The sequence below is a fragment of the Chinchilla lanigera genome, unplaced genomic scaffold (assembly GCF_000276665.1).
Source record: "Chinchilla lanigera isolate Chin_1 unplaced genomic scaffold, ChiLan1.0 scaffold00015, whole genome shotgun sequence".
NCBI classification, from domain to species: domain Eukaryota; kingdom Metazoa; phylum Chordata; class Mammalia; order Rodentia; family Chinchillidae; genus Chinchilla; species Chinchilla lanigera.
Window position 1 is genome coordinate 6,661,162 of NW_004955416.1, and position 26,096 is coordinate 6,687,257.

The following is a 26,096-nucleotide window of genomic DNA, read 5'->3' on the forward strand; positions in this document are numbered from 1 at the left end:
CCAGGCAGGAAGCTAGCCAGCCAGAAGACTGGCGCTCCCCACCCGAGGCTCCCTGTGTGCCGGAAGCCCTCCTTCCAGGGAACGATGAGGCCGGGAGTGAGCCGCGATCCCCCATCTTGAAAACACCCTCAGAATCCCAGAAGTATATCCAGCTCTAGCTCATGGAGCTTTCTCTTTCTCTCCTCTCTCTCTCCAGCCTATGCTCTATTTCCTTGAGTGCATAGTTTGGAATTTCTGCCTAATAAAACCCTTCCCATGCCTCTTATTGCCTAGTCCCCTAAAAATTATTTTTCTGTGATGGAGTCAGCAAACCTCCAAACATTCTGTTTTCTTGGGTTTTTTTTTTGGTTTTTTTTTTGGTTTTTCTCCGGTACCGGGAACCGAACTCACGACCTTGCGCTTGCCAGGCAGGCGCTTTTGCCGCTGAGCTAAATCCCCAGCCCCTCTCCAAACATTCTGTGTTTAGCGTGGGTTAAATTCTTCATCTCAGCTTCAGGAACCATGCAGACCTAGTCTGGTGACAGTTCCTACACTAGTTTTTCTAAAAAACACATTTCAAGCTGCTACATCTGTGCTCAAGACCTCACAGAAACAAAACCAAAACAAAAACAGAATTAACACTGGGATAGTAGAAGAAAAAAATAGCTTATGATGTCATTATCTGATAACTTATAGAGTTTTCCCCTGTGGAATAAGTCTCTTTGCCTCACAGTCTGGTGCTCCTAACAGTGTCATTTCCCTACTTTAAAAAAAGTTTTGTGATGTGCTGAATAGGGAGAAATCCGGTCTACCTACTAATATACATTGTATTCTCAAATTTTGTCCTGATGTACCAAAATACAGCCTCCTCTGTATTTGAATGTTTAGCCCCAAGTGGGTATAGGATATACTTAACATCCTAGTTTGATGTATAAACAATTCATAACCCAAGAGCACATCTGTAAAACTAAGTAACTGAGTCTTAGCCAACTATAACATGCAAACTTCTAGCAAAGCAGAGGCTAAAAAGCCAATGAAGGCAGTACAAGGGATGATAGAAAGATATGGTGAATGTTTAAATTTTTAAAATCTTATTACAGTCAAAGACACATTGCCAAGAATGATGAGATAAGTGTGTTTGGAGTAAGGATAATTATTTTGCATATCCTAAGGGGGATTCATGGTAATGGGACTTTCACTATTAAATGGGACTTTTACTATATAATTTTGTTAATTTAAACATTTACCATGTTTTATGAGCATTCCACGTTGATCAAGCACTTACAGAAATTTCTGTCATATAAAAACATCACAAGGTATCACAAAAGCAGGTATTCTGAGGGGAACTGATGGCAATGTCTTCTACTATAATAATTTTTTAAATTAAAAATGTACCATATTCTTATCACACTGCATGTCACTTCCTTTTCTCTGATTCTAAATACAATCTGTGAGGTTGCACATTCTGAACATCTTCAGTATGGAATGCTGCCAATTCTAGAACCTTTTTCTTGCACATTTAAGCTTTATTAAATTTAACTTGTCTCAGTTTTTCCTTGAACAGTCCCTTAAAAGAAACATGGGGCCTATAAAGTCAATGGCTTGAGTTTCTTTATTTAAATGGTCATCTTGGCTGGGGATTTAGCTCAGCGGCAAAGCACCTGTCTGGCAAGCGCAAGGTCGTGAGTTCAGTTCCCGGTACCGGAGAAAAACCAAGAAAATAAATAAATAAATAAATGGTCATCTCTTACTTAACAAACAGTAGTTTCATGTTGTCTTTTAAAATCCATTCTAATATTCAAATATTTCTTACTGAATGCCTGCTTTGCACAGATATTATGCTGGGAACTGGTAATTTCAAAGTGAATTTCACAAAGATCTGTCCTAAAGTAGTTTTCAGTCTCTTCACAACAAAATTCTAACAAGCTGTGAAGAATTCTGGTAAACTGCAGGCACCATGGGAATCGAGGAAGGTTATTAGTCTCCATGGGTAGTGTCTTGGTTACTTTTCTCTTGTTGCTGAGACAAAACACTCAACAATCAAAATTAAGGAAGGAAAGGTTTATTTAGCTCACTGTTTGTGGAAGTTTTAGTCTATAATCAGCTGGCTCCAAGGCAGGGTTGCAGGGCACAGGGGCAACACTTCTAGGCAGCACAAGACAGCAAAAGCCACAAGAGCAAAAGCAGGGGGAGAAAGCCTCTTTTCCCTCCTTATATTGTATATTGGCTATCCACCCAGGCTTACACTACCTCTGTGCCCATTTGCACAAGCTCAGGATGAATACAACGTAAGGACCCTGGCTCTTTGCTGAATCACACAGTTAACCTTCTAAACTTCTCAAGTTGACACAATGTACAATACCCTGGAACAAGAAGAGCATGTCCTTTTCACCCCAGGATGTAGAACTGCTGAGTTACTTAGTTAAGCTTCTAGACTCAAGTTGACATACTGTATCAACCATAACAATCCACCACTTGTCAACTTGGCAACTAGAGGCATTTCTTTAAACTAGTTTCCAGTTACAAAGACATGCTTATGCGTAACATGTTATAACTATCCTGCACACAAACGTAAACAAACTAATTCCCTCACCAGAATAGAAGATAAGTTTTCCTTGGGTGATGCTTATTCTTATCATTTCACAACTTAAATATTATAACACAGTGTAACAATTCTTAAGGACTAGTGTTAAGTCTAATATTATATTACATTAGAACCATAACAGGTAGGAAGGGGCAAGGAGATGTAGCGGTTGGAGAAAGCTACAATCAAAGAAGCAACATGAACCATTGTGTACTTGAAACTGGAGCTGATGAGGATGACTGGAGGCAGAAAGGTCAACTGAGAAGTAATGGCAGTAATGCAGAACTGAGCTACAGAATGTGTTCTGGAATGGGAACAAAGAACAGTTTCCAGATAGACTTAAGAAGCAGAATTTACAGAACCTACAAATAATTTGATGGAAAGATAAAGCAAGAAGAAAGGCTCAAGAATAAATCTGTCAACTAAGTGGATACTAGTCCCATTCTCTAAACTAAAGATCATAACAGAGGCAGCATGTTTGAAGATTATGATGGGTTGCTGATATTCATACATGTACCTGGGATATCTGCAGATTATCAGGCAATGATATTTGTTTGAAGTTCAAGATAGAGACCTGGGCTTGAAATAAGTATTTTGCATTTATTTACAGTGGTTCAAATCCTTGGGACTATGGGACTGGATGAGGTCACATTAGTGCAAGAATAGGGCAGAAGAACACCAAGAAAGAAGGGACAGGTGGAGGGCACAGAAACTTAAGAATTCCATACATTTTCATTTCATGACAGTAATACTGGCAATCAATCCCTAGGTAGTAATAAGAAGGACTTTGGGCAAAAACTTATGCAAAAAGACTTTTATATTTGTCTGCTCCTGCCCCTAGCATCCAAGCTCCCTCTTTCAGTAAACTAAACAGTGTGTGAGTCTTGGGAGGGGACAGATAACCACCAGACATTCCTGCTCCCTAGCCACTGGCATCAAAAAGATAAGCACATGGCCTGGATCAGCCCGTCAAAGCAAACACCCTGAATTTTGAATGAGCAGGAACAGATGTAGAGACGCAGGGGAAGAGTTAACTGTTCCAGGATGAGCAGAGTCATACAGTGTTGGCAGCAGTGAAGGATGCAGCATGGAGCATCTATCGGGGCAACTGTCTTTTGGCTATGGTGCCAGGAGCACCTCACCAGGCTGTTCCCAAAGAGTTTCTGTATTCATATGGTTTTCGGCTCCCTGAACATCTCCATGGCTTATAGACCGGGGATTCCCCAAAGGTCCCTTTGTGTCTGTTAACTACTCAAAGCTCCCAACAAATCAATTTTCTATTGTTTTAGCCAAAGTCCACCTGTTATTTGTAACTCAGAACACTGACTGATACAGTACTTATTGTTATGTTATTTATAATAAAGAATAACTGCAAAAAGCCTAAAAGTCTAACACTAGGGGAAAAGTAATATTACCTAACTCACCACAAATAAGAAGCTCTGGTTAATTTTTTTCTTAAGTAAAATTGACATAAATACTGCGATGCCCTAAATGAGAAATAATAAATAATACAAAAAAGTAAATTATGCAACTGACTAGTAATTAATACATTTTAAACTCCTATCTGAATGGAATTATTTTAAATGCTACTGAAAAGAGCATGCCAGAGTAAATTCAGCAGAAATGTAAACATTTCATACACTAATGCAATTACAAAAAGAAACTATATATAACAAGTAGTAGATGGTATTCTTTTTCTGACTGTGTAGAACCTTTAAGGAGTCTTGTCTTCCCAAGATGGAAACCATGAAATGCTCTGCACCAGCCTCCTTTACAGCTAAGATTCATGCAGGTAACCCAACCAGATAGATCCATTCAGTAATATATATGAAAACCTGAGCTCTGAGGCAAAGCTCATTTTGCTAGCAAGGGTGGCACTAGAGGCATCTGGCTTGGAAGGGCTGAGTTCTCAACATAAAAGGAGATATTTTAAAAATTCTAAGTATGTATCCTAGTGACATTCAAGAGAATACGTCTATAAAATTAAACATGCCACAATATAGAGCCATCAGGGACCAAGGGAAATTAAAATTATTACTTTAGTCATTGTAATGGCTTATATCTAAATGTCCCCCAAAGGCCACTGTTGGGCCTTCTGGGAGGTGACTAGATCATAGGGACGTGATTACTCCTCTGATGAGTTTATAGTTAAACGTGATGTTAGGAGGAGGTAGGTCACTTGGGCTGTGGCCTCGAAGGGTCTCTCTCCTTCCTTCCTCCCTTGAGTCCCCTCTACTTCCTGCCTGCAACGCGATGAGCAATCCCCTTCTGCCCCTCTGCCCTGCAGCCCTGCCTTTGAGCAGGCAGACTAATGGACTGAACCTCTACAAACTGTGAGCCAAAACAAACCTTTGCTCCTCTAAATTATGGGTGTTGGGTATTGTGTCTCAGTGATGAGAAAGTACCCCAAACGGTCATCTTCTCTAAGTTGTACAGGCATTTTTCAACGATGTACCTATAAAGGGAAAGGCATATTTGGAAACACAGAGGCTTGAAAGAACATAGAGGATTTGAGAAACAGCAAGAAGTTTGATACAATTTAAGGAAAGAGTAAACAGACCCCTTCCTTCAAGTTTTCCTAAAGTCTTCCTGCTTCACTAATCTTCCTCTGAGTCTCTGTTCCAATGAATCACCATCTATTTTGCTTTATAGAAGCTCTGTATGTTTTTAAATGTTTAGTTTCCATACTAGATAATAAGATGACTTGTAGAAAGAACTCTCAACAAATTGTTCTAAAAACAGTAAGAATTATTAAAAAAAAAAAAAAAAAGTGAGAGGGCCACAAGGCTAAGCAGCAGAATAAACATGATAGACGCTCAGTTTGGAAAACAGTAAAATGAGCCCATCTGAGTAAAGTGACCAAAAAAAGATGATTATAAGAAAACTGAGCTTATGACCAGGAACAAAGACTCGTAAGGCCATCCATATACAGCAGATACTATCTACTAACAAACCCGAGTGTCTTTTCTAATGCTCTTATTCCACGCCTACCTGTGCTACAAAACTGGAAAGTAAAATACCTGCTCCCTCTTCCCCACTTCAGCAATGTCACAATACATATGGCTCCAGGGCACAGCTCGGCGAGATGCAAAGTGAAGTCACGGGGACACAGTACCCTCCCAAACGAGAAGACAAAGCCTCAGAGAAGTGTCTCTTTGCCCTTTCTTCTTCCTGCCTGGAAAATGGATCCATCATGTCCAGATATGGCAGCAAACAGTACAAACCTAATGAAAAAGCCATTCTAAGCACATGAAATGAGAACACAGGAAGACAGGAGCTGCTCATACCTGATTCCTTGTTAGTGAAGGAAAATAAACTCCTTACTTGTTTAAGACACTGTTTACAAAGCTTTCTATTATGTTCAGCCACTCACGTTCCCAAGCAATACCCCACTTTGTAGTATCTTGCAAGGAGGGAAAAGCGATGATGGGAGGGAAAAAAACTACTAGAAGAAAGATTTGAACCATCAGAAGGCAAAGTCCTGTGAGGTGCCAAACCAGGACAAAATTGTTTTTAAAGACTCATATAAATACAGCCTGATAAAATTAGTGAATCAAAAAATACAGAAAATGCTACATGCTTCCAGAAAGAAAGGATTTTGCATCTAGGATTTAGTTGCCACTCAAACTATTATTCAAGTGAAAGAAAAATTTTTAAATAAAATTAACATTCAAAAGTTATCCACATACCACCACACCTTGGAGGACAACTTTTCTAAAATTCCAGGCAAATTTGTTAACAAATTTTTGAGAGTTCTGCAAACTTATTAACAAATTTCACAAAAATTATTTAAACATACAAATAATTAGTCGAGTCAAAATACACAGTTAATGATGAGGCTAAAGATGTTGGCTAAATTTAGTTGAGAAAGGCTCCACAAGGTAAGATACTGTTTCTAAAGGTAAAGGTAAAAATTTACAATATTTTGAAACTAAAATTCCAGACAATTTCAATAAATCTTGGTGGGAAGGAAAAGGGAAAAAAGGAAAATAAAAACATAAAAATGATCCAACCTTGTAAAATATGAGATTTTTTAAAAACTAATTTCTTAAATTGAAAAAAAATATATATATATATGTTTTTTGTTTTTTTTTTTTGGTTTTTTTTCTAGTACCTGGAATCTAAGTCACAACATTGCACTTGCCAGGTAGGCGCTGTGCTACTGAGCTAAATCCCCAGCCCCGCAAAAAATATATTTTAATGTATGTTAAAAACATGAGGGATAATAGCACAGGCCAGAAACAAGATATTGAATTTCCAAGCCACAAGAGGGGAAGGAGGTAAAAAAATAAATAAATAAAACATATAATGTGAATCAGGAAAAGTTCCAAGAAATTATCAGTGGTCAGAATAAGTGAAATATCATTAAAGTATAAATGATAAGCAAATAATAACAGAAGATAAACAATTAAAAATAGAGACAACAAAAATACTAACCATAGTGCACAGTATTTAAAAGAGCTACTTAAAACTGAAATTAGAGTTTAAAACATAAATATCAGCAAAAATAATAAGTAAAAAATGATATTAATAATAATGAGAGAGTAAAGCATTCCTAGAATGCGTACAGAAGATCGATCGTGCCATGGTTGGACCTCCAGAGAGACTGCACAGCAGCTTGCTCAACTTCACAAGTAATAACAAAACCAGGAATGAAATCCGGGTCTCTTAATTCTTATTGTTATCTAAACTTTTGATAATAAAATAAGCAAATTACCATGAACAGCAAAGCTAAAGTACTTCAGGACTGCATGGGCATTGAGAGTGTGCCTCACCCAAATCTTCCTCTACTCCTAGACACAGCCCCTGCTGGACGCTCCCCATGTCAGAAGAGATTATTCAGAGGTTATAAAGTGATATTCCACAGATTTGCTTTTGGTTTGGCATGGAATGGGGCACATTCTGTTTGCCCACATAGAATTTCTTTAATGTAACTAGTTGTTAGTATTTAAAATGTCTACTGTTCCCCATTTAAAAAATCTAAATTTCTACATTCTCCCCAACCCCCCAAATCAGAGGGTCCCGCAGCTCTGGGCTGGGGCTTTCACATAATAGCCACTTGCTAATGCAGAGTGTTCATTCCCACTGGCCTGGTCCCATCACCACCACCGGCCCCAGATATCCCTGCATACGCACTGCCGTGTAAGCGCTCAACCTCTGTCTGCAGGTGGCTGCCTAGACACAGAAGCTGTGGTCAGGATTCTTATTCAAGCAATTTCCTGGAGGTGTGCCTTCCAGAGCAGGGGCATGAGGCAAATAGGCTAGGTCAAGGGTCCAAACCAAAGCCAGGATATGGTCTTGTTGAAGAGCAACATTGGTCTGATCCTTGGATAGCACCACAGAACTGACCCCCTCAAAACAAGGGACCTGCAGTGGGGAGAAATGGTATGCTGGGCCACTTGCTTCCTGTTCGGCTTGGGAAGGGGACAGCTGTGCTCTCCCAGCACAGGGCAAGGGGACTGACACAAAAGAAGGTGCCAGCTGAAAGACCTAGGCAGGGTTCCTGCAGCCCTCATTCCATTGTCTCCAGTGAACACAGGGAAATAAAAGCTGGATGACAGGGCTAAGTGCTTTGGGGCATACAGGAAGGTATATTCCTTTGTAAAAGTAAAGAACATTCCTACAAGATTAAAACGTAAATATGTACAAACGCTGGGCCATTCCACTCCTTATGGCACCTTCCCTGGCCCTACAAATATATAATTGCATCTGACCCTTACATTACCTGCTACTTTCCAATCAGCGCAGTCTAAGGCTTTTCCGGAACCAAGTAGTCATGATGAACTGGGAAGCAGCAACATGGTGAACTTTAGGATCACTAAAGACTACATTGAAATACAATGGAGCCAGCGTGGGGATATTAATAAAAGGATACAGAGAAGCATGGTCATGCACCACTGCCCATCACATCACAAGCAGAGGTTATTACTGTGACAACCAATGCATAGTCACTCTTATAAGGACTTCATTCTTGACAGTTGTCTTAGTTACTCTTCTGAGACAAAATACCCAGTGGCCAAAGTTAAGGGAGGAAAGGTTTATTTAGCTCACAGTTTGTAGAGGTTTCAGTCCGTAAACAGCTGGTTCCAAGGGAGGATGGCATGACAAACAGGCATCGCAGAGGAGAAACAGTTCATGGAGGGCAGAAGATAGCAAAGCAAGCAAGGAAAGGGGGAGACAAGCCTCTTTCTGTCTGTCATATTGTATTCAGTCTACCATGATTAGAGCCATGCCAATCCAATCAGTGGACTGATCCAGCAATCACCCCTTAATCCCAACATTGCTCTATGAATCAATCACATACTCTAGATTCAGCCACCTCTGAAAAAACCCTATGACCACATGAGGCTTGGGGGTGGGTGGCATCTGGACACAAACCATAACAGTCAATAATGAATTAACCAACAATACCTTTTACAACAAAAATAAATGTATGAGACAGGATTTTTTAAAATCACAGAATATTACTTCATAAACTGCCAAATTAGAAATCTGTGCTAAGGAGTTGACAAAATTATAAGAAAACCAAACTTAAGGAGTGTAGAAGTCATTGACGATCAGAGTTTACATACCTCAGAACCGGACAGCCCCAAATCTCTATCGTCTATGTCCTTCAAAAGTTCTTCCAGCCTCTTCTTTTCTGTGTCACTCATAGGCACTGGGCTTCTGGATTTCCTGGCTAGCTACAGAATTTATAAATGCAAGATAGGAAGTACTCAATGGAATTTGTGGTTCAAAAAAATTAAAATGGGATCTGAAGTTTCTATAACAGACACACGATGATAAAATGTATCAGATTAGGCAATTTACATTTGCTAATTTTACTTTATGTAAATTTATTAGTATATATTCATGATACATAGTAATTACATTAGCTTTAAGGAACTAATTTTTTTATTATCCCTCCATCTCCAAAAAGTCTACCTCTTTGTTTCCTAAAACTCTCCTTTTTAAATTATTTGTATCTTTGGACTGCCATTTAAGAGAAACCATGCAATATTTAATCTGTGTCTGATTTATTTCACTTAACATTATGGTCTCCAGATGTATCTATTTTTCTATAAATGACTCAAATTTATCCTTCTTTATGGGTGAATAATACTCCATTGGGTATACATCTGCTGATGGGCATATAGGCTGTTGCTATAATTTAGTTACTGTAAATTCCACTGCTATAAAATGAGTGTACATGTATTATTGTATAATGATGACTTTAATTCTTCTAGGAAAATACCCAGGAGGGTATAGCTGGGTCAAATGAATTTTTATTTTTAGTAGTTTTAGAAATCACTATACTGATTTCCATCATGTTGTACTAACTTACGTTCCCACCAGTGATGTAGAAGGTTCCTTTTCCCCTACATCCTTGCCAACATTTGTTGATTTTTTAGTCCTTGACAGTTGCCATTCTTGCTGGAGGAGGGAATTTCAGTGCTGCTTTGATTTGCATTTCCCTGACGTCAGTTTGCTCTGCATCACTGTCCCACTGGCCTTCAACACAGAGGACTTACTCCTTGCTTTTTGTTCTGTTCCCCCAGAAATGGGAGGTGTGGTCTTTCTCTGACTCTTTGAACTCCTCTGTGCCAGTCTCCTGAAGGTCCCACTCTAATCAGTCCCATCAACAAGTGATAACCCTCTCCTCCCTGTCACATGGTGGCATCAGAGCCACAGGTGTGGATGATTTTTGTGCCTAGGCAAAGGCCGGTACTCACGATGGCTTCCCATCCAGATTCTGCTCCAGTCTCTTTTAATGAGGCAAAGAGCAAAGCAAGGGGGACTAAGATGGTTCCTGACCTGGTCCTACCCCAGTCCTGGGCTACAGAATGGGAATTATCTCTGCCCTCTGATCACTTCGCTTCAGTCAGAGCTCCCACTTGCACAAGTGTTTCTCCATCCTGAGCTGGATCCACCTGCGGTGAGTGCTGTCTTTCTTTTGACAGGTGCATGGGAGAAAAAAATACCCCTACCCTGGTGAGCCATCACTTCTCTGGTGCTTGGGTGCGGTGTTTCAGTAGATCCCTTTTTCTTCCTAATCACGCCTTTCTGAATGTCACGCAATTACTTTCCCTTCCAGGTTGTAATTGTGCCAATATTGGTGTACCCAATTTCCTTTCAGAGCTACATACCTGTTGGTTTTGGAAGATTATGACAAAACCATCTGTGAACTGGTGTTCCCTCTAGGCAGCCCTCTCCCTGAGTCCCTTATGCCAAATTTTTTGCAATGGGCCATTCTCTAAGCAAAGGCATTTCCATGTTAAGCAAGCCACTGGCCATCTTAACCACTTCAACAAAGCATTTTATAAAAATAATAAAAAAATCCCAGCACTGGGGAAAACTGAGGCAGGAGGATTGTAAATTCAAGCCCAGCCTGGGCAACTTAGTGAGACCCTCTCTCAAAATTTTAAAAAAAAGAAAAAGAAAAAGAAAAAAGGGCTGGAGATATAGCTCAATGCAAAGGCCCCGGGTTCAATCCCAAGTAAGGCAAAAATGACAATAATAATAAAGTATGAGCAGTTTTCAAATATCTCTCCTTGATTAGTTTGGATATGCCTGAAGGACAGCTGGGTCAGGCTGCAGGATCTGCAGGATCAAGGATGAGCTCCTGAGGCAGGAAGCTAATCAAGGACAATAACAGGTACCAAGAGGCTCACTCTGGGGGCTTCACCAGCCCCACCCCTGCTGCTCTGCCAGGAGCATTTTCCATTACATTTCTGAATACACCAGCTACACAGTCATTCTTATTACTTTAAAAAAAAAAAACAAACAACAACAACAACAAAAAAAAAACAGTGTTACTAATACACTGCTTAAAATCTGGGAAACACTGTCCAAAGCTATTACGTATCTAAATAAATGTTATTTCAAATTGCAAGGAGCAGACTATTTCTGTGGCAAAATAAACACTCGTTGCAATATTTTTTTAAAGGGAAGAAAGGAAAGGCAAGGGGAGGAAAGAAGAGGAAAGAAAAGGAGAAGAAAAGGGTGGGATAAGCTGGTGATGTGTGTATCTCAGGGGTAGAGTGCCTCCCTGTCATGCACGAGGTTCTTGGTTTGATCCCCAGTACCACACAAAAAAGCAGGGTAGAAAAAACAGGGTATAAAAGTGAATGTAAGTACCAGTTCATGAAATTTTTCTTGAAAGAAAACTAAAGTTCTATATACTGCTTCAATGATGCATGCATTAATTGTGAATGAAAAATGTAAAGACCTTGAACACATTATTACCAATTTTGTGACTCATTTAGTCTCACACTGTGGTTCTTTATTTCTAAGTACCTACCTCAATGTTTCGCTTAACAAAATCCTGGTTGTGTTTACCCCTGAGCTCAATCTTTTCTGTTTTTGAGAAAGGTTTCTTTTCTGCTTTGATCAATGACTCATTCCTTTCCACATCATAGGTAAAATCTATTATTAAAAAAGTTCAAATTGTTTTCATAATTACAATTGTGCATCATACTAAAAATTCACTTTGAGCATATATTAAAATATGTAAGAAAACAAACACACAATGGCTAACTTCTAAATTCCAAATCCAGAAACCTAATACAGTATACTTTTTTCTCATAAGGATAAATGTGCTACTATAATGTCTAAATGCAGTTCTCTTTAAACTTCCTGTGCTAGTATCATGTATGAAACTTCTTGCTGTTGATTCCTTGAGAATGACAGGAAATACAAACAGAACTGGAAGTCATTCACATGAACAAGGAATCTCTCATATTATGAAGATCTTTAAAATATATTTTATCTTTATATGAAACAAAACATCCCCCAAAGATTAGAGTCTATTCCTACTATTTTAAGAGTTTGCCATCTTTCTTTCCTTCTCAAGAATAAGCTTTTTGCTCAACACTGGACATAGTGACCTGGCTGTTTGCATCTCTTTTGGACAAATTCCTATAGCCCTCGGTTTGTCCCCTCCCTCAGCCTCGAGTAACCTCAGACACTTAGAACCTCAGTGCTCAAAACAAAGGTAAAAAGAATACTTGTAGACTTTTATTCCTCTTATTAAACACCTTTTCACTGAGTAATATTTAAAGATTTTAAAACAAGAGCATGTGAATCCTTCATTAAAGTTCCAAAATATGCACAGCCTCCCTAAATGACAAATGGAACTTACCCTACAAAATGGAAAAAAATGCCACCTACCCTGATTGACATTTTGCAAACCATTTTCATAATGTCCTGGAGGGACTTGAGTATGAAGTCCAAAAAGGAAAAAACACCAGTCAGTAGTTCAATCCAGCCTCCGTTTACTTTAAATTTACCTTTGATTTATCAGAGAAGTTACCTCGATTAAAAAAAGATTAAGGGAACCAACCAGTTGGTTTACTTATAGATAATTATCAGATTATTGATAATAATCAATACTGATTTGTTTGTGGGATTTTTTGTTTTGTTTTGTTTTTTGTTTGTTTTATTTTTAGAGGCAGGGTCTTGCTATGTAGTTTAAGATGGCCTTGAATTCACCGTGGAGCTCAGGCTGGCTTCAAACTCACAGCAAGCAATCCTCCTGCCTCACCCTCTCAAGTACTATGATTATAGGCATGTGCTATCATGCCTGGCTTCAATACAGATTTAAACTTTGATGCAAATAGCTAGAAAGAAATAGAAAAGAAGTGAGATCCCCAAATTTAAATTCTATTCAAGCAGAAGTTAGCATTTAACTAAAATTTAAGATATGTTTCTAGGCAAATAAACCCCTGTATCATAATTGGGATTTTATTTATTAATCACATAATTACTACCAATACATACTACCAATATGTAAAGTATGAATTAAGTTTTTTTGATAAATGGTCACTTTAGATATAAAAATATATCACTTTTTCCACCATTTAAATTGCCTATTGTCTGTTAAATTGAAATCAGTTGAAGTTTCATATACACTTAAAAATATAGCAATAACTCAAATGCAGCTATTTCTATATTTATAATAGGATTTCTTTAAGACATAGTTTTAATAAATTATAGAGTAACAACACTAGATTATCTGACCTAAACTGTCTCATTAGAAATGTCCCCTTCTCCTGTCCTGTGTGGTGGAGATGCCCCAGGAGTCTCCATGATCTCACAGTGACATCAACCCTTCCTGGGTTGGACAAGTTGGTTGGACGAGGGGTAGGCACCTGATCCAAGCTGGTTACTCCTCTGTTGTAGGATTCTGGAACTGGGCCTTCCTCACAATGACTAACCACAGGATACACTCCTGGGAACCAAAGCAATGTGTCTGCCACTAAGATCCTTCCCATCATTTTGTATCTTAAGCCCAGTTTCCATTACCTGCAGCCAGCTTTTCTCTTTAACTCTTACACAAAATTTCAACCATCCAAAGTGCAGAGAATGGTACAATGAGTTCTCAACTTTAGTGAAGATCGACTCAGGACCAATTGTATATCCTCGTGAACCCTTCTTCTTTCACTTACTTCTACATACAATATATCAAATCATGACATCCACAAATATCTCTAGATACAGTGAGTATTCTATTATTACACTATATACAATCACATAAATTAAATAAAACCTACCCTGATTGACATTTTGCGTACCATTTTCATAATGTTCCGGAGGGACTTGAGTATGAAACACTGAGAAAATGGTGTCTTCATCTTCAGAACGAGAGGGACCTGATTTTTAAAAATCAGTTGTTTAATAGAAAAATCAAGATTTGTCTACACAGTTGTGCTTTAAGAAGAGATCAGATCTAATATCCTCTGTAATATTGATGAATCCCCTCTATACAAACAAAATTTTTAAAACAATGTCAGTGTCATCTCTAAGTAGAAGTGACAAGTATCTTTGTATATATGAGTCACTGAAACAAACTACAGGAGTCAAGAAAGTCAGACAGTATTTCCCTAAAACTTAATCACAAAAAAGGATTGAGAATGTGCTAAAATATTACATTAACTCTCCAGAGATGATGTACTCAAACCCTAATGTTAACAATACTGAGAATAAGCAAACCAAGTAGCTGTAATTGTGTTTTTCTTTTTTCTTTTAGATTCCCCAGGTGAAGATTTCAAATATACAGTCAGTCATTAAGAAAAAAGAATGTGAAGTCAGGCCTAGTGGTACATGCTTAGAATCCCAGCACTCAGACAGGCTGAGACAGAAGAACTGCAAATTTGAGCACTTCCTTACCTTGCGTGACTCAGTGAAAACTTGTCTCAAAATTAAAAATTTTAAAAAGACTTGGGATGTAGCTCAGTGTAAATGCCCTGGATTCAATATTTAGTACTAGGGGGCGGGGAACCCAAACACAACAACAATATAAAAAAGTATGTTTGAAAGGCAAATTTTGGAAGACTCTCAATAGTTAGGCTTCTTCTTCTGTGATTTATTCTCTTGAGCTAGTCTCCATAAGAAAATAGAAAATCAAAGCATTGTCTTTTGAAAGAGTTTACCTTCTTACATCCTCAAGCCCGGAAAGGCTGGGGTCTGGTCAACTCCTGGGATGCCTTAAACCATCTTCTTAAATCCTGATGCAAAATAATTGGCTTTTTAAAAAATGCTAATCTATTCAGCAACCATACTCTCCCTTGCCCCAACTCTATAGGCACTTCCTTCTGGTGCAAACTTTTCAGCTCTGCTTTTTGCTATTGATTCTCATTGTCAGTCTAGCTAAGAGCAGTTAGCAGTATCCATGCCATGGCCTGAACATTGGGTTGTGTTAAAATTTCTTCCACCAGATCAATTAGGCCACCACCCTTCATCTCAGTCCCCTGCAAAGTCTGAGGACATGGAGAAATGACGACAAATTTTCTGCCAAAGTATCACATTTGTGGCCTCTAATCCAAATGTCAATGGAGTCGTTGTTCCCAGTTGAAACCTTCCGAGCCTGGTCTATCAGCATTTTGGTCTTCTAAGCTCCAGCCAGAACCACCCATCAAACTCTGCTTACAGCAGTTTGGGCTTCTCTAGCCCACTTCTCCAAACTTTTCCAAACTCTTCCTGCAAACAAGTTCCCAAAGCTTCTGAACCACATGGTCAGTCACAGGATGACTCAATTCTTGGTACCAATCTTCTGTATTAGTCAGCTTTCCTGTTGCTTGGACAAAATATACAGCATTCATGACTTAAAGAAGGAGAGGCTTATTTGGTTCACAGTTTCAAGTTTGGTCAGTTCATGGTTTGTTGGCTCCAAGGCAGAAATGGCATGGTGAAAGGGTCTTGTAGAAGAAAGCTACTTGCCTCATGGCAGCCTGAAAGCCAACAGAGGAGGGAGAAGCCTAGAACAAGAATACCGTCTTCCAGATCATACCTGGAGTGACCCACCAGCAAACCCCACCTCTTAACAGTACATTTAGCTACTGAACTCATCAATGGAGAAATCCACTGGGGACTACAGCACCCCCATGATCCAATCACCTTCCAAACACATGAGGCTTTGGGGAGACATTTCAGGTCTAAACTATAACAATATTGTTTAACTTTTTGTTGAACAAGGTAATTTTTATGTTCTTCTATTAGCTAATTTAGACACTGTATATTTGCATAAAACTGCCAACCTATATATCTTTTCTTCAGTTTATCTCTTTGTCTGTTTCAACATGACAGAATCTGCCAGTTTGTAACAATTTGTGTTTCAGAAAACATGAGAGGTATTGAAGATATTACAGAATCTGCCACCTATCACTGAAAATAAACCAATCCATGAAATTAAAAAATTGATAATTGGGCTTCATTAAAATTAGAATTTTCTGCGTAAAAGACACTGTTAAGAGAATGCAAAGGCAAGCCACAGATCAGGAGAAAATATTTGCAAAATACATGTCTTAATTACTTTCTCATGACTGACAGCCAATACCCAACAGCCAGAATTTCAGTCTATGGTTGGCTGCCTCCAAGGCAGAAACAGGATGGCAGAGGGGCACAGCAAAAGAAAAGGTGCTCAGTCCATAGAAGGTCAGGAAGTAAAAAGAGAGGGGAAGAGATGGGGACGAGAACATACCCTTCCTGGTCATACCCACAGGAAATGACCTCGGCCAGGCTTCGCCTCCTAATACACATTCAACTAACGAGGTCATCAATGGATAAGTCCACTGATGAATATCTGACCCCACAATCCAATTACCTTCCACAAGCCTCACCTCTAAACATGTGAAACCTTTAGGGATATTCTTGATTTAAAGCATTATAACATATATCTGATAAAAGACATATCCAAAATATACAAAGAGCTCCTAAAAGTCAAACGTAAAAGAACCACTCAGTATTAAAAATGGGTAACAGATTTCAAAAGAAAAGATATGTTATAGTTATATATAGATGTCTCTCATGAGACTAATGAGCTCATAGGTGGGGATTTTGGAAGGAGGTTGAATTATAGGGGCTAATACCTGGCTTGCTATTAGTAGGTGGGGTCTGGCTGGAAGAAGCAGGTCCCTGGGAATGTGTCCTGGAATGAATGGTTTATCTTTCTCCCTGGCTCTTCCCCTCCCTTGATAACTCACTCTTTCTCTCTCTCTCTCTCTCCCTCTCTCTCTCACTCACTCTCTCTCTTTCTCTCTCTTTCTCTTTCTCTCTCTCTCCCTCTCTTTCTCTCTCTCTCTCTCTCTCTCTCCCCCCCCCTCTGCTTCCTGTCTTCAAATAAGCATATAAAATATACTTATCATTAATCATTGAGAACTTCAAATTAAAACAACAGTGACATACCACTATGTACCTATTGGAATGGCTAAAATCCAAAGCCCTGGTAATACCAATTGCTGGCAAAGATACAGAGTAACTGGAACTTCCATTCATTGTCTATCGGAACCCAAAATGGTACAAACAACTTAAAAGGTAATGAGGCAGTTTCCTACAAAGCTAAACAGTCTTACATGATCTAGCAATTGTGTTCCTGTTTACCCATATAAGTTGAAACCTATGTCCACATGTTTCCATTATACTGCATATATACAGATGGGTACACATATTAATAGTTTACATACATGTATTTCCTTTCTTAGAATGCCTAGAATCAAGAACTCCCTTGATGCAACAATCACATCTGACATCCAGTCCTTGTTTGCTAATACCACTCTACAATAAAAGAAATCAGGGCTCCTTGGAGATGCGCCTGATTCTAGGACCCAGGAGGGAAAAAAGTAGATGTGTCTCATCATGTTTTGGCTCTTAAATATCCCCCAAAGGCCATAAGTTGAAGACTTGGTCTCTTGCCTGTGCTGGTTTTGGGAGGTGGTGAGACCCTCAGAAGATGGGGCCCAGTGGAAAGAAGTTAGGTCACCAAAGCCATGGCCTTGAAGGACATATTGGGACCCAGTCCCTCTTGTCTCTCTTCTCTCTTTACTTCCTAGTCACCAGGCATTGCATTTGGGTGGTTATGAAGTGAGCAGTTTTGCTCTACTACAGGCTCCCTGCCATTAAGTTCTGCCTCACTGAGGCTCCAAAGCAATAGAGTCAGCCACACATGAACCAAAACCTCTAAAACCGTGAGCCCAAAGAAACTTGCCTTTCTGTAAGTTTCTCCTCACAGGTATTTTGTCACAGTGACAGTGAGCTGACTAATACAAATCTAGAGCATTTGGTATCACCATAAAGTGAGGATATACTCAGCAACAGCAACAAAACAAAACCCAAAGTGATAGGTGTGTGTAAAAGCATACAGGAGCCAAATGAAAGAGATCCCAACAGTCAAAGCTGGAAAAATTAGAAGCAAGATATAAAGTAGTACTGAATTCTAATCCAAAGTATAAAATAAATTTCCACAAATCTATACTGATACAAACAAATGATTTAATAAAATGAAAGTGAATAATGTAGAATAAGTCAAAATTACTTATGTAAATATTCTTCCCCTGAGGAGGTGAAACCTAACTCCCTATTCATTAAGAGGGGGCTTCGTATTTTTCCTTCCCATAAGTTTCCTGTGGAAAGAGGGAAAGGGAAGGTAATGCTACAGTGGAAAAACCTGACAAGCACTTCCTCAGCCAGGTGACTGAACTGAACACCAACAGTGAGGTTACATTAACAGCATGATGTAATATAATATACTACAGACGGCACTTTAACTCTGCAGGCTTCCTCTCAAGAATACAGCTCAGTCTTAACAGGAGAAAATCATGAGATGAATCCCAATTACTGAACATGCTACAAATGCCTGACCAATACTCCTCAACGCTGTCAAGGTCACTGAAAAGAAGGAGAGTCTGAGACAGCGTCACACACAAGAGTAGACTGTAGAAACCTGAGACTTTAATGTAATGTGAAATTCTAGAACAGATAAATATCATTAGGTAAAAATTAAGGAAACCTGAATAGAATTGGGTTTTAGTTAATAACCGGCTCATTTGTTGAAAAACACACCATACTAATGTAAGATGTTCTCACCAGGGGAAACTGGGTAATAGATATACGGGAAATCTCTCCATCATCTTTGTAGTTTTTCTCTAAATGTAAATGTATGCTACAATTAAAAGTTAACTTTAAAAAAACTTCCAAATGTTTTTAGAGTAGGGGGAAATATGAACAAAATTAGAAGCAAAAAGGATTTTAAAACAACAGAGAGAATCACTATTAAAAATACTATGTGAGGTTTTATGTTCACAAATTTTTAAATCTTGATAAATAAACACTTTAAAATTTCAGTGCAATTGATGCATTGCCAAAACTGACTCCAGAGGAGCCAGTCAACTGAAATAGAATAGTAAGTGGAAGGACGTTGAAAAGAGACTTGGAGAATTGCTTTCAAGTGATTGTTTGAACCAGATGGCTTTTCCAAGAAATCTTTCAAATTTTTAGGAAACAGGTAATCCTCCTGTTACATAAACTATTTCAAATCATAGAAATAAATGAGTAACCAACCCCAACTCATTTAACGCAGTTAACAGGGCTGATAGGGCAGCCATATGTGCACACACACCCTCGCACCTCTAATTCTAACACCATAAACACACATTTACATGCACACATGTGCACATACTCATCTCTTTACAGACACAAGACTTTTGAAAAACTTCAGCCATTCAAATTTGGTTCTAAGTTAAAAGAAGAGTCCTCCATATGCCTGAAAGGTTGACCCTGAAATAAAAGACTGATTTAGTATTTTAAAACTTTTATGTTACAACATTAAATAAGTTTTTCAAGAAAGAAGAAATCTATGGTAATTAAATTACTATTGAAATGCACTCAATAAACTTCAAAATTTAGTCTATGGTTCTCAGAACAGAAATAAGAGAGACAGTTCTCAGAATAGAAATAATTATTGAAAAGGACAAAAAAATCAACATTGTTTTCTGGTGCTATGTCCATAAATAAGACCCAAAGCAAAAAACTAAAGATAATTAGAAGGAATAAAATAATTCAGTTAAGTGTCTAAACAGAAACCAAATTATAAATATGCAAAAAAGGTTACTAGCTTTTCTATATATCATTAATAAACCATTAAAATATGATTTGGTAATTACAAAGGTAGTAATAGTAAAGAGATATATAAGACCTACAGATAGATAGATAAATAGATAGATAGATAGATAGATAGATAATAGATAGATACATAGATAATCTCCTGCATAAATTTCCTCATATAGGAAGGATCGTATATGAGACACATACCATATTTCTGTTGATGTTGCCTAGTAATCATAGGAATACTAATAAAGTCTCCATTTTTTGAGCACTTACCATGTGCTTTAGGGGAACAAGCTGCCATGTTGTAAGAACATACAGGCATCCAGAAATAAGGTTCATGTAATAACCTAAAGCCAAGTGTGGTGGTGCACATCTGTAATCTCTTCATTCCAGGAGGCTGAAGTAGGAAGGTCACAAGTTTGAACCCAGTACAACTTAGTGACTGAGCAAGACTATCTCTAACTAAAAAATAAAAAAGGTTGAGAATATAGCTCAGTGAAAAACCTTAAATTCACTTCATAACACCACAAACAAAAAAGGGGGGAAAATACTAGATCCAGCCAACAGCCAGCGAGGAACTGAGGTCTAAGTGAGCTAGAAGCAGATTCAACCAACTAAGTGAGCTAGAAGCAGATTCTCTCCAGCTCCGGGAGAGTCATCAAATGACCATACCACTGAGTGCATTCAGCTCTACTGCATTCCTCAAGAGTCAGCGAAGTTCCTCCCTGCCTGCTGAAACTGGGAGAGCATAAACGTCTGTTGTTTAAAGATGCAATGTTTGGGGGTTGATTTGTTATGTGGTGAGAGATAACTAATGCAATGATGGTAGGAAAACAATGGTACCAGGAAGGCAAGAGTACAAACTAAAAGTTGTTAGAATAGCCCACGACTGAAGACTAGGATCAAGCCATTGATGATGAAAAGGAAAGAGGTCATATACAGAAATGGTAAAAGAAATCCTCCACTGAGGAACTGTTACTTAGGAAAGAAATGTAAAAGAATGATAGGGAGAAACTAAAAATGGTTCTTGAGTTTCTAGTTTAGAAGAGTGAGGTAAAATATACAAAACAAGGTATAGATTTCAAAAACAGGGAGGAAGAAAAAGAGAAAACCAGCAGGGAATAACCTGGTCAAAATCTTACTGCGCCATCGGCGGCTACTGTGTGAGAAACCACAGAGATGTCAAGTAGGGAAACAGTTGCAAGTGCTGTTACAGTTGGATGTTTCTGTGCTGTGGGAGAAGACACAGACCACCGCTAAAGAGTGGGAGGAAAATGGAAGCTGACCAGGTAACACTAGTAGCCATGGAACATGCTTTCAAGAACTTTTGTCTTTAAGGAAAGGAGGGAAACTGATTGGAAGCTGATTGTGAATGAAGCAGAGAACAGACAGAAAGTTTTGCTTGTATGTTTTGTTGGTCCCTGGTTGGTTTAATGGCTCTTTGATTCTGTTTTAGGATTAAAGGATTTAAACATCATACACTGAAGAGGAAGAGCTACAGGAAAAAAGAAAGACTGAGGCTCTAGATTTAAGAACTTAGAGAGACAGACAGACAGAGAGAGAATAATTAACATATAGGAGCCCAGTGGTAGGGATCTTGGAGAAGAGAACCTTCTCTCTACCAAAAGGGAGAACGGAGGGGGAAGGACAGAGGAGCACAGTCAGAGTGACGTTTAGAAACAGAAGATGAAAGGGACTCTCACCCATGAGGTCTGTTTTCTCAGGAGGGTAAGACCACCATGACAAGGTCTTGTGGAGGAGAGGAGAGGCTACCCACACAGTAACGGTGTGGAACAGCTGCTTTGGAGAAGGCAAGAGATTGCTCAGCAATGCTGGGTGCTCACCAGTGATTAAAACCAAAACTCTTTAGCTGTCCCAACTGGCACAGGTGTCCCACTTTTCTCCCTCAGTCCTCTGCAAAACAGAATAGATACTTCTACTCTTGAATGCTAAGGTTAAATACCTGAAGAAAATCTGTATTTAACTTTAACATTCAAGAGCAGAAGTATCATATATCTGAATTTCACAGAAAAGACACCTAAAAAGATCAGTGGTGCCTGGTTCATGAAAACTTGTCTGCAATCAGAAGCCTTTGGCAAAATTTTGTTTCTGTTTGCAAACTCTGCCTCGTGTGACAAACACAGCCATAGCCATCTTCCCTACACAAACACACATGTGGTGCATCTTTTCCAACATTACATTCATGAACTGCATTATTCACAAATTTGGAAAAGCCAGATTCATTGAGATGTTGATGTCCTGTGCTTGATAAGTTTGCAGCAGGAAACACCAGAAAGGAATGTAACAGAGGCAAAAAGAATAATCTCTACCAAACACACTGACAACAAATAACCTTCGGCCAGATGTATCTGCCTCAGAGAATGTTGAATTCTATCTCTAGTCAGTATCTAAGTGCTGGAAGCTAGAGGAAAACTCCTGATATAATAAATTTTTGATTTTTACATTTCTCTAGAAATACCTAAAAGTGACCCCTAAATAATGGGGTGGGACGGTGTTTTTAAATATCTCAGAGATCGCTAGCAAGTGCAATATCGCTTACTTCCAAATCTCAGTAATTAGCTGGGCATGATGCATGACCATAATTCCAACACTCTGGGAGGCTGAGGAAGGATCGAAAGTTTGAATCCAGCCTATGCAACTGAGCAAGACCCTGCCTCAAAATAAAAAATATAAAAGACTGGAATGTGGCTTAGTGTGAAGGCCCTGAGTTCAAGTTCCAATATGAAAAAAACAAAGTGAAAAACTCCTCAGTAATCAAGATGGAGGTCATTACATATTCACTATAACGTAGATTTCGTATTTGCTTTGGAGTCAAGGCCTCATTTGTGTTTAGCCCCTATAAATAAAACTAAATGCACAACACAGCAACAACCAAACTGTGATATTTGCGATATCAGATAGGGACTGAGACAAATTTTGTGTTTAGGGGGCTGAAAAGCACACTGGAAATTGTTATCTAGCCACCAACCAAGCCCAAGTTCTTCATGTTAACTCTTAAATAAAAGGTTAAAGAAAAGTGACCATAGTAGACAAAGAAAAGTGTTTCTCCTAAAGATTTCTTCCTTTGTCTGAAGGGGGAAAGTGAAAAGTAAAGTAGAAAGTAGTCATTAGACTGTCAGTAGGTAGACAATAGGTCCAACGCTGAGCCTTGGCCCTTACTACTATAACTAGATGCTGCCACCTACTGGACAATTTACAAGTGCTTTTCACATTGCTGTTTTCCTAACACATTTCACTCAAAAGTTTATAGCTGTAGGTTTAATCAAAACAGGTTTTTCGGGCCAGAGATATAGCCCTGACATATGTATCTGACTGATACCCACAGAGCTCACATTTGTCTCTCTAGGGTCACATGATTTCTGTAGATTGCTACAGTGGCGCAGCGCCTGCCTGGCAAGAGTGAGGTCCTAAATTCAATCCCCAGTACAAAAAAAAAAAAGATATTTAATTTTTTAATTTTAATTAAGAGTAGTAGCTAAAATTCAGTGAGTTATCGTAAAATTCATCTCAAGTACAGCTGACAGGAGCACTCTGTCATATGTAGCTATGTTGGAATAGGAATGAGGAGACTTTCAAAAATCAATACTCTGTGGTCAAGCTGGACTTGTGCATTTTTACTCATTTCTTTCAGGCCTGCAGTGAAAATACTCTGCTACTAACACTATTCTTAGGCTAATAATTCTGTAACACTATTCTTAGGCTAATAATTCTAAAAAGGTTCCTGTCTTAGAATAAGATAATAATTATGTAAAGTGCTTTTAAATGTAATTAGGTTGTTAATGTACGAATGCCTTTATTGATATTTTAAGATATTTAAATAATCAAATATGCGTCAATACATTTTCAATACTGTTGAATACATGCTTATGATGTAAAGAACCAGCAGGAAATTTCATCAAGGAACTCATTTTTCTGCAATAGAACAGTCATTAGGAAAAGACTCGTTATATCTAAAGAAGCCAAGAATATGAAACTGCTCATTTTGGTGTCCTGGTCAAGTATGAAGTAATCAAGACAGCCAGGGGCAAGAGTGAAGGGTGAGACACTTGATTCACCCAATGGTTTCTTTTATTCTCACTTCCTTTTACATTTTATCTGCCGTGCACACCCTGCCAATAAATGACAACAAGAATTCAAAATCTAAAAATTGAAACTTTAACATGACAATGTTTAAAGCAATGATCTTCTCTGAATATAACTTTCTTTTTTTTGTTTTGTTTTGTTTTTCTCCGGTACTGGGAACCGAACTCACGACCTTGCGCTTGCCAGGCAGGCGCTTTGCCGCTGAGCTAAATCCCCAGCCCCTCTGAATATAACTTTCAAGCTTCCCGTAGCTGCAGCTTTTGGCTCGTTAGGTCTACCTGCTGTCCATGACAGAACAGTGGTACTAATCTGACATTGCTGGAAATGTCTACAGCAGCCATGTGTCCCTAGACAGACAACTGTGAGCTCTATGGGTATCAGCCAGATATAGATGTCAAAAGCTTTCAAACTTAGATGGACTGCATAGTTTTGATTTGATTTTGAAAAAAAAGGCAACTGAAAACAAATATTTATAAGATAGATTATCCATATGTTACTTCTGTAACAAAGTAGAAGCAGAAAGTAAAGGCCCTGCTATTTCAATAGAGGCAGGCTAATATTTATTGGTGCTTTCATTAGGACACCATAAATAGCAAGGTAAATTTCCATAAGGTCACTATAGCTATGGATCTACCTAATGGAAACCTAGAAAGTTTCATTTTTTAAAGTCCTTAATTATAAAAGAGGCAACTCAAACACTTGCCTTCTTCAAAAGAAATACTTGGTACACTCCAAACCCAAGTCTCCCAAGTCCTAGCAAAGAGGCAGCAAGCTTATGACACACATGCCGCAGCAAGCTGTTCATATCATTAAAAGCTCTAAAAAATTCACCAAAACTGCCCTAGCAGTTTCTGAGTGCTCAAAGCTGCATCCAGAAAGGAAAAACCCCAAAGTCATACTATTCATGCCAAAGCTCCTTGCTAACTGTTTCACTAACCTGAACTAAGTTCTTAGGATTCTAAATTGAGAGACATCATTGAATAAAGAACAAAAAGATCCCAGTGCTCCCTGCTTTGAGTAGAGCTGGACGACTGCCTATGTGATGCAGCTTTAAAGATTTCAGAGTATCCTTCCGAAAATACCAAGTGCTTCGAGTCCCTAGAATTTCCACTTGTGTGAGTAGGTTAAAGGTTACACAACTCCATATATTTATGTTTTAAAAAGAAAAATCTCAAAATACATATACACACAGGAAGAAAGCAGAAAGCTATGTCAGAATCAACTGGATGGTCTCCAAAAACAGGATTGTGAGAGAACAGAAAATAGGGCAAACTGGTAACTGATTTTTATGAAAGGGTTGCACAGGCCAGAGACACCTGGGGAGAGAATCCTAGGCAGAGGATTGGCAGCATCAAATTTCCTCTGGAGGCAGCAGGAAGACACACTGGGCCTGCCCTGTCCCCGTCACCCTTAAACACATACAAACCCTTAAAGAAACTGAAACATGCCCCATACGACACTACTGAATGCGATCAGTTATTTCCCCTAAAGAAGGGTCGGGCTTACCAAGAAAAGTGGAATTTTGAATTGGGAATTTAACTTTAATCCAAAAATGTTATGACTCTGAGATTAAAAACAAAGATGAATGGCATCTCCATCTACTCACCAACAGTCTGTTCAGGTGCAGCAGTCAAAGATAAAAATTTCTTTGTATTTTCCATCTCCTCACTACTTCGCAAAGCTTCGCTATTTTTTGCAGACTAGTGAAAGAAAAATTAAAGTTTAAACACAGTAAAAGAAGGCAAATATGTTCTTTGATTTTTTTTTAATTCTAACCTAGTTCCCAATCATGTACATACAAATGAGAAGTCTCATTTGTAGTCCTTCAAATAGAAAACTTGTTAGTATTTTCTGTTTCATAAAGTTCTGTCAGCAGCAATTCCGAGACAGAGTAGAAGCATATGTCTATCACCATATGTTAATTACTTTGTTTAAAGTATTGTTAGACATTTTTATGACTAATAACCTAAAGGTACACCACAGTTGAAATTTCAGACATTTCACATTTAGTACTGCATTTTATTGTTTCCATTTATAACTCTTGTTTGGAAGGAAGTAAAAACTTGCTTTG

The 26,096-nt window shown here is 38.5% G+C and overlaps 1 protein-coding gene across 8 annotated transcripts in view; it reads right to left on the reverse strand.

Annotated features, from left to right (window-relative positions):
* The window catches only part of Fsip1 (fibrous sheath interacting protein 1), a 203,350-nt gene that overhangs the window by 153,985 nt on the left and 23,269 nt on the right, over positions 1-26,096 (reverse strand). For 7 of the 8 annotated variants that reach the window (XR_260360.2, XM_005381206.2, XM_005381205.2 and 4 more), the window contains exons 5-9: positions 25,632-25,725; positions 14,095-14,193; positions 12,713-12,757; positions 11,844-11,968; positions 9,136-9,246 (exon numbers count right to left, since the gene is read on the reverse strand). Coding sequence is in view for 6 of the 8 variants with exons in the window: in XM_005381206.2 (XP_005381263.1) it covers positions 9,136-9,246; positions 11,844-11,968; positions 12,713-12,757; positions 14,095-14,193; positions 25,632-25,725 (474 nt within the window). In the remaining 2 variants the exon portion in view is untranslated. The remainder of the gene's footprint in view (positions 1-9,135; positions 9,247-11,843; positions 11,969-12,712; positions 12,758-14,094; positions 14,194-25,631; positions 25,726-26,096) is intronic. The other variant, XR_260361.2, reaches the window with a different exon arrangement.